The sequence below is a fragment of the Ranitomeya imitator genome, chromosome 10 (assembly GCF_032444005.1).
Source record: "Ranitomeya imitator isolate aRanImi1 chromosome 10, aRanImi1.pri, whole genome shotgun sequence".
Lineage (NCBI taxonomy): Eukaryota > Metazoa > Chordata > Amphibia > Anura > Dendrobatidae > Ranitomeya > Ranitomeya imitator.
In genome coordinates this window covers 36168272-36178037 of record NC_091291.1, presented here as the reverse complement: position 1 = coordinate 36178037, position 9766 = coordinate 36168272, and the positions used below count along the sequence as shown (strand labels likewise).

Genomic DNA, 9766 nt, shown 5'->3' with positions numbered 1-9766 from the left:
TTGGTTTTTTCAAAGTGGATGTCGAGTTCAGGAGGAAGGGAGAAGTGGCCGGTAAGTGGAGAAAGAAGCACAATTCTGTAATAGGATATATCACGAGGTTTCTTTTATTTGCCCGTTGATTTACGCAAAGTATTTACTGGAGGAAACAAGTAAGGATTGTGGACAAGTCCCCTGATTTCCATGGACAGCTAAGTTTTCTGCTTTATTTAGACTTTATTCGCAGGCGAGTTTGCTATCAAAGCTGGACAGGCAGATGGAAAATGCTTGTAGGGCGCACAGTGGATGGCTGAAATCCATGGTGAAAACATCCTCTGCGACGCGGCCAAACTGCATCACGATGTGTTCAGCTGCATCAGAACAAAAACATTAAAACAATACATAAAAATAAAGAATAGTAAAGGTGACAAAACAGAATATCAGCTCTGGGGCGGCATGAGGCATCACCGATGTTTTTACAGGTCTTGACTTCCAACATAAGTGGCAAAGTGAAATCAAAATTGCACCCCTATGGACTCATGCAGACGTCAGTATTTTTCATGTATGACGAAACCGGGCCGATTATTCCCGTCAGACTGTGATCAGAGTGGCATAAGTTTTCCTCATTCGTGGAGAGAAGAAAAAAAACATTTGTCCACCTTCTCCATTCCGACAATCCATGGACTTGCATTTCCAGTTTTGATCCAAACCCTGTCCACTATATTCAAGGAGAAAATCAGACACGTGCATAATCTCATAGAATATCGGAGGTATCGTAAAAAATACAGATAGCACTCATACGAGAAGATCGGACGTGTGAACGAGCCCTAAGGGTATGAGCACACAACGCCTTTGTCAGGCAGATTCCGCTCCAAAAACCGCCTGAAAAAGTTCTCAAAATACGCTCAAAAGATTGAACATAATCATTTCTATGTAAAAATGACTTACTGTTCGTATGTTCAGTATTTTGAGCGTCTTGTAATGTCTTCATATCTGGAAGACATATTTGAGCGATTTGCCAGGGATTTCTTAATTATTCAATGGAGTTACAAAAATTACCTGAAAAACGACATTAAAAAAGATGCCTCAAAAACTATAGGATCACGCTCAAAGAAATCCCCAAAAATAATTCAAAAGACTCTTGAGGAAAAAAAGACCCAGAAGCGTTGCCATCTTGAAAAACTCATCGGGTTCACCAGCCTCATAAAGATGCTGCATTTACTTAGTCCTCATTCACACATTCTCTACTTTTAAAAAATAAACACAGTTTTTCTTCTGTGTGCTGGATCTGATTGTCATCCATTTTTGGTCCATGCGTCCATTTTTATCCTAACTTCTACCATCTAGTGATGAGCGAGTGTGCTCGTTACTCGAGTTTTCCGAGCATGCTCGGGTGTTCTCCTGGTATATTGGGCATGCTCGGAGATTATGTTTGTGTTACTGTAGATGCATGATTTGTGGCTGTTAGACAACCTGAAGACATGCAGGGATTGCCTGTTTGTTAGGGACTCCCCAGATGTATCATGCAGCTGCGGTGACTCAAAGAATCTACGAGAACGCCCCAAATACTCTGAGAACACCCGAGCATGCTCGGAAAACTCCCTGATCACTAGTGCCATCCTATATTCTTATATCCAAAAAATAAAATTTCAAAGCTTCTCCTACCCATTAAACAGTAAAAAGGGCAGCACTAGTATGACAAATGGAGTTTTATGGATCCATTGGTTTGAATAGGAGAGTTTGGTGTATGATTCAGATAAAAAATGGACACTTGGTCACCAAAAAAACCATGGAAGTCTGAGCAGCTCCATAGATTATACTTGGTACCAGAACATGTGCATGAAAAATGGATATCTGAATGAGGCTCAAGGGGTCCCGAAAATGTGCAGTATTCCCCTAGTCTAAACATGAACTTACGGTCATCAGTACTAATTATTTGGAAGTTCTTCACAGAAGCCTGGGTGACACGTCCATGGAAGTTCAGAACGTAAGACTGAGTCTCCTCATTCCATGATGGTGCTTTGTTGTGGAGAACTGAGATATTTTCCATATTTCCATTTTGAAATCGAGCTAAAAGGGTCTCATGTTCCTTCACATAGAAAAGAGAACACAACAGTATTAAAGAACATTCTCTAGAGAGAACTTCTGCTTGAATTGTCAGGACAATGATGGGTGCTTCCAGCAATATCAACTGGAACTTGGCAATTACTAGCCTTGAGAACCATGGGGACCTTATCCCATTTCCTTAAAGAGATGTGGCCATTCAAGCACTCTCCGTTGAAATCAGCTTAAGTTTGGCAAACCTCCAAGTGGCTTCCATCTCTCTTTTTTTTAATTGGGATGGCTTCCCCTTCAGAGTCATCAAGCACAAGAACCCAGCCATTTTTGAAGGTGACTTACTGACTTAGCAGCTGGCAGACATACTTATTAGCATTAAAGTTATTGTGAAGTGACACGTTCCAGTCCATTGGCCAAGAAAGTGGTCTGTGGCTCCTGGGCAGAAACAGGAAAACCGCCTCTAACCCGATGGCTTCCATGGCTCATCTTTTGGTTAGCCAGACCTGGTGCTCTGTCACGCTTCAACGATGATGCCGCACCAAGCCAGCTAATCAAAAGAAGAGCCACGTATGCCATCACATTAGAATTGGTTTTACTGCTCCAATCTCGTGGACACAGACCACTGTCATCACCGATGAACTGGGAGACGCAAATAAATTCATACCAATTCTAATTGGTATGTAATAGGTATAATATTTGAAAAAACATTAAGGTTTTGTCCAGGGAAAATAAGTTATCACCTATCCACAGGATAAGTGATAACATACAGATCAGTCATCTTCCGACCAATGGAACCTGCACCAATTGGCAGAACAGGAGATAGATATCGCCGTTACAAAACAAGGCAGAAGGTCGGAAACCCCAACTATCACTCAATTCTTTCTCTTTGTAACTGCTGGAGAAAGCCAAGCACAATGCTCGGCAGTCCCAAAGGGAATGAATGGAGCGGCGCTTGAGTATGGGCATTGCCACTCCATTCTAGCGGGTATAAAAGTTCTTAGTTCTGTTGATTGGAGCGGGTCCTAGTGGTCGACAAGTTATCATCTATCCCGTGGGTAGGTGATAGCTTGTATTTAACAGACAAAGCCTTTAAGTTCACTTCATATACTTTGACCAAAAGACCCCAAAAATAACAAAAAAAAAGTACAAATAACTAAGCTTTCAACATGAGAATCACTCCAGTCGTGCTCATTTGTCGGACTCACATTGCGTGGCCTTATGCATACTCTTTCACTGTCCTGGTTCATCCCGGGAATAATGACCGCCATTTTTCGGGGTCCTTTGAAACCCAACACGTTGGTTTCCTGCTTGAACGATAAGGGCAATAAGATGAAATGTCAGCTATTCTTGATTTCCACGTGTAATATTTCACCACCTTGATGTGTGATCAGCACATTTCAAAGTGTTTTCTCCTTACTTCTGTTACATCACAAACTGTTAATGGCAGGGTGTAAAGGGCATTTCGAGGTTGATTTAACAATGCTGACGATTATGTCATAAACTAGTTAATGCCACGGATATTAAGCTATAAACCACATGTATTGAGGCCTGTGCACACTGAATGTAGGGTCAGTACTTAGTAATATGGCAAGAATCCATACTAATAGAGCAAATATTAATGATAAAATTGGTGTGAATCGAGTCACAGGACCTAAGTGTCAGTAATCTGTGGCCGCTGGTCGGGAACCCTAAGGATCGTTTCCTATTGTCCGACATCCGCTACTCTTCTCTTGATTAGTCGTCACCATTGCAGTGTGAATCACATGTAACGTCACGCCATGCCGGCTTATCAAAAGAAAAGCAGCAGATGCCGTCGGGTAAAGAGGCGGTCCTCAGGCTTCCCGTTTAGTGGCCCAAGATTATTGACGTGACTGAAGGACTAGGTCATGCCAATCGTTTCCCCTCCTATTTACTTTTTTTACAATTGACAGACATTTTGCTGACTGAGGATGATTTACATTTACTGAGAAAGGAAGAGAGCAACAAGCTAATGGAAGGTGAGAAAAATGTCACTTCTCAATAATAAAAAACTTTCCAAAAAAAGTGAGTGACTTACGTATGATACAGACACCAATTCCTGCCGGAGTGATTCCTTCTCCTGCACAAAGGGCTGCTTTTCAGGGTTTACTCCATTGTCGAATATTGTAAACTTGGTTCCAAACATATTTGACCTGGCATCATAAATATTGCAAGATAAAAATTATGGATCTAGATTAATTTGATTTATGGCCGTAGTGGTAAGAATATCACAAGACTCTACTTCTCTACTCCGTCTCATCTCCTCTTCCCACAATCGCATACAAGATTTCTCTCGCGTATCACCCCTACTCTGGAACCCTCTACCACAACACATCAGACTCTCGCCTACCATTGAAACCTTCAAAAAGAACCTGAAGACCTCTTCCGACAAGCCTACAACCTGCAGTAACCGCCGATCGACCAAACTGCTGCATGACCAGCTCTACCCTCGCCTACTGTATTCTCACCCATCCCTTGTAGATTGTGAGCCCTCGCGGGCAGGGTCCTCACTCCTCCTGTACCAGTTATGACTTGTATTGTTTAAGATTATTGTACTTGTTTTTATTATGTATACCCCTCCTCACATGTCCTCACCATGGAATAACTGGAGCTATAACAATAAATAATAATAATATCAAAGTCTATGGTGGCTTGCATTGATGTTGGTTTTTACTAATACATTTAGCTCTGGTCACGGTGGCAGGCATGGAATAGAACAAATCAAACGGTCCCTGTTGTCCTATCCAAACATCTCCTGTCCATCCATTTGTCATGATTTTTGCTTTCTAAAAATACACTTTCTCTAGAAAGGAAAAATTAAAATTATCTCACCAAATAGGAAGAAGACTTAAACCCTAATGCAGTCTACTGGAAGAGGCAATCCTAAAAGTTAATATTGACCAACTAATGAGCCTTGTCACATGATATCAAAATCTGAGTTTACAGACACATGTTTCAGGGTGTTGCCCCTCTTCAGTGCAAAGCATGAGATCTGATTTGGCTGTATTAGAGGCCTCTGACTGAGGTCCAAGGGCTAACGTCTCTCCTTGTGGAGAGTGACATGTCTGACATGCCAGTGTAAGGAGACTTACAGGCCATGCAGAAAAGAATTTTAAGGCCAATAAGTCTCCTTACACTGGCATATTAGGCATGTCACTCTCCACAAATAGAAATGATGCCCCTTAGACTCTAGAGAGTAAAAAGATGGATGCAGAAATTATGCAGTAATTTTCCACTTAAAGAGAACCTGTCACCCGCAAAATCGACGATGAGCTAAGCCTACCAGCATCAGGGGCTTATCTACAGCATTCTGTAATGCTGTAGATAAGCCCCAGATGTAACCTGAAAGATGAGAAAAAGAGGTTAGATTATACTCACTCAGGGGCGGTCCCACTGCGGTCCGGTCCGATGGGCGTCGCGGTCCAGGGCCTCCCATCTTCATTCCATGACGTCCTCTTCTTGTCTTCACGCTGCGGCTCCGGCGCAGGCGTACTTTGTCTGCCCTGTTGAGGGCAGAGCAAAGTACTGCAGTGCGCAGGTACCGGGCCTCTCTGATCTTTCCCAGCGTGCGCACTGCAGTACGTTGCTCTGCCCTCAACAGGGCAGACAAAGTACGCCTGCGCCGGAGCCGCAGCGTGAAGACAAGAAGAGGACGTCATCCTATGAAGATGGGAGGCCCCGGACCGAACCGCGACGCCCATCGTACCGGGACTGCCCCTGGGTGAGTATAATCTAACCTCTTTTTCTTATCTTTCAGGATACATCGGCGGCTTATCTACACCATTACAGAATGCTGTAGATAAGCCCCTGATGCCGGTGGGCTTAGCTCATCATCGATTTTGTGGGTGACAGGTTCCCTTTAATGAAGTTGTACATGTAATCAGTCACCTGACTTTTCCAATCACGCTTTCTCCTCCTTTGGAAAGATCCGTGGGATCCACTGAGATGAGATAATTTGAGGTTTTGCATTTCTTTCTCTTCCTTCCAGCCATGAGAAAAAGCTTCAAAAGGAGAAGATAAGAAACATTACAATATTGTGAGTCTCGCATTAAAAGAGTTTCTGAACGGGGAGGTGCTAGAAAGATAAGTACCCAAACGGCATGGTGCAAAAAACAGACAGTTACACTAACAACCAGACTGGGTTAACAACTCAGTGATATAGTGGATTCCATTGCTTATGGTTCTTTCCTTCTACATTTCGTCACAAACCAGCATGATACTAAAATAACCTCTATCACGGAACTTTGAATCACGGTACCTTGGAACCTTGGATCAAAATTTATGCAAAACTCCCCAAAATGTCATGATTTACTGGGCACTTTCCATTCTACAGTAGAGTCACTCAACCCTTTCATAAAAGGCTATGAACGCACCTAAATCTCTGTAACTGCCCCTGTAACAATTTACATACAGTATTTGTAGGCTGGCCAAAAATGGTAACCATAATGCTTCACGAGTGATGGTTGACCTATTGTGTGAGAACGTCTGCTGGTCTTACCTATGAGAAAGGTCCTTTGCAAAGCTAGGCCAATATTGTAGTCTTAGCATTATTGATCCAAAAATCCTAGAATTTTCTAAAAAAAAATTCCATAAAAGGTGATTCTTTCAGAAAAAAAGGTGCTTGAATTTAACTTGATATAGGAATATTACCTCTAAAGAGGACCTATCACCAAGTCAAAAGTGAACAGTTTTTGCTCTTATTTTATTCTTGCTGCTTCTTTGAGTTTTCAATTATTTTTTTTAATCTGCCATAAGGTTCTAGAGATATAAATCTTTTTACTTAGTTCTAATTTCTATGGTCTCTATCAAGGGGGCGTGGCTCACAGAGAGCAGCCTAAAGACACGCCCCAGAGGATCCTGTCAGCCACGCCCTCTTTGTACACACCATAAAAAGGCTTAAATCTCTAGAGCCGTAAGATGGGAATAAAATAAGCGCAATAACTGATCACCTTTGACAATATTTCTTTTAAATAGTTATATTTAGTCATTAATAAGCACTAGTTCTCTGAATGAATTTTGTATTTAGCATAATTTTTGGGTCGATTGATTAATAGAAGACCAGGTGGAAACATATTTCCCCAAGTAAATCTCAATTTATCTCTGGGATTACAAATGTTTTCTAGGACGTTTTGATGATCTATCCTTAGGTCATCAAAATTGGATCCGTAGGGGTTTGAGTCGACTCCTAGCACTCTAACCAATCAGCTGATTGAAGGTCCCATGATATTTAGGTTAGAATGTTATCTTTCTTTCTTCTAACAAACATAATTTTTCATCGACTTTTTATCATCTGACCTCCATTTTCTCATATGTAGGAAAAAAAATTCTGAGATTCTGCAAATCCATTGAAGAGTAAGAAACCAGACAAAACTTAGAGGAGATACGGATGACGTACAAAAGTTATGTGTTTTTCATTGAACCCATTCATTTGAAAGGGAAAGTTGTATCCCTATTCTGTCCACAAAAAAATGTGAACAGACGCATAGGCTACTGAGTTCTATCCACGAAAAACACTGATAGGACACATACTTGGAACACGGACATCTAAATGAGGGCACACTTTCTAATTTCTAGGGTAAGACAATGTTCTGGAAAACAGAAAATACATACTGATAGAGTAATGGGAGGACTATGGAGACTTGGGCTGAGGCATACCGTACATGATTTTTATAATGCTTTTTTTCATTTAAAACACTTAAAGGGAATATGTCAGTAGGATCAAATCACGTAAGCCGTCCATATGTACATGTAGCTCATGGGAGGCTGAATAAAATGACACCTTGAAATCTGCAATCTGATGTCTTATTACAGAGAAATTCACATCTTTCTTCATAACTGTTAAGATCTATGGGCCGGACATAGATCTGCTGAGACTCCACCTCCAGATCTTACTTTAAGTGATAGTGGGCATTACCAGTATGAAACATGTAATGACTGACGGTCTGCTCTCCTGATCTACATGTCTCCCACTGGCAATGCCCCTTTCACTAAAAATAAGCTCCGGAGGCAGAGTCTCAGGGAGATCTATGTCCGGCCCACAGATCTTAACAGCTCATTTATATATTAAGAAAACATGTCTTTCTCAGAATAAGACATCCGATCGCAGATATCATTTCATTCAACTTTTTATGATCTGCAAGCCCATATAGACGGCTTTGGAGAGTTGATTTCCTTTAAGTTTGTTTAGTTTTATCAAGTTTGCCAAAATTACAAATTACAGTGAAAAAACATAGAAATAGCGCAGTTACCGGTATTCATTACTTACTCTTTTATGTTCTCCTCTCTCTAAATGGAGGTAGTAGGTGGGGTAGAGTCCTCTATCTACTCCTTTCTTGTCTCTAGTGATGCGGCACTGAAAAGTTAAACTACGAGGAGCTGGGCGTAAAGCAAAGCCTTTCAGATCATCAATTTCCTGGGGGGCAGCAATCTGGGGGTCTTCTTCCTAAGAAGAGACTCTGCATTAGGTTAAGCTACAATCTAAGTGTTGGTCTATCATCAAAGTGGACCTGTCGGCAATGTTGACATGTCTGGAGGAAATAGATGAATAACCATTCTGGAGCATCCTTAATTTTTTTCCTTGTCCAATTTCTCTGTTATGTCTCTTAGAAGGTTATGAATTAATTGACAACCAGGTGTTACCAGTAATGGGGGGGGGGGTGTCCCTGCAACAGTCTGACACTGTCCAAACAGTATTGAAAGTTTCAGATGGGTAAGGATACAACCCATACCAAGTTGTCAATTTATTCCGAAATTTCAAAGAGGAATAAATGAGGGATGGAACATCACAAAGATCTACCAGAAGGTGCTCCAGACATCTCAAGAGGGATATTGTGTTCTCTCGAAAACTTACCTTACTCATGGAAGACGATGGTCTTGTATATAAAACACTGCTGAGGATATCTGAATCTTCATCAAAGTCATTGTCTTCATTGGTATTCCCTTCCCGTTTTCTTCTGGATTTCGCTGAGGTCATCATCAAGAAGTATAAATGAGGCATTGTTAGGCTGGACTTACAGGTCATATAGTTGAGGTCTCAGACTGAACTATTTACAGAACATAAATGTATTTTGCAAGAATTCTAGCTAAAAATACATTTCTTCACCTCACCAGGAAGTTCCCCTTCCATTCATTGTTTATACCGGACATGAGCCAAAAATTATGATGTAGGTCAAGTCTAATTGCATGCGAAATCTGCAGGTCCAGCCAACTTTAGTCTAATATATTTTGGGTCCCTTATGTTCTTCAAGTCTGAATATTTTCTAAGATGACTTACCTGGAAGAATAGTGTTCTTGATGTCTTCGTGTTGTCAAGGAATTGTGATCAATACACAATATAGTAGAGTGGCCACAATATGGACATATATCATGGACTTTCCCATTATCTCCACTATGGACACTCCCATTTCTATGTTTAAGCTTCAGTTTCTTACAAGAATGTCGTCATTAAAGGAATCCATATATACCTTTTTTCTGTAGCTTCTTTTTATGACGTTGCTTGATGGGTGCAGGAGGAACTGTTCGATTCCCTATGCTCAATGAATTTTCTTCATCATTGGAATTCTTGAAGGCAACCATCTTATCTGATGTTATTTCTTGAATTAAATCTTGGGTTTTAACACCGACACCTATACAAATGTTGAAATGGCAACTTATGGCAACATTATGGTGTCTCATAACTGTTGTCAAAAAAATGTGTTTACCCTAGACCTCCCAA

General features: G+C 41.0%; 1 protein-coding gene across 1 annotated transcript in view; it reads right to left on the bottom strand.

Annotated features, from left to right (window-relative positions):
- Positions 1-83: 83 nt before the first annotated feature.
- Positions 84-9766, bottom strand: part of LOC138650943 (tubby protein-like) — a 34394-nt gene continuing 24711 nt past the window's right edge. The window contains exons 8-15 of the mRNA XM_069740830.1: positions 9516-9677; positions 8903-9015; positions 8318-8494; positions 5941-6053; positions 4091-4205; positions 3240-3338; positions 1894-2065; positions 84-347 (exon numbers count right to left, since the gene is read on the bottom strand). Coding sequence (XP_069596931.1) covers positions 214-347; positions 1894-2065; positions 3240-3338; positions 4091-4205; positions 5941-6053; positions 8318-8494; positions 8903-9015; positions 9516-9677 — 1085 coding nt within the window. The 3' untranslated portion in view covers positions 84-213. The remainder of the gene's footprint in view (positions 348-1893; positions 2066-3239; positions 3339-4090; positions 4206-5940; positions 6054-8317; positions 8495-8902; positions 9016-9515; positions 9678-9766) is intronic.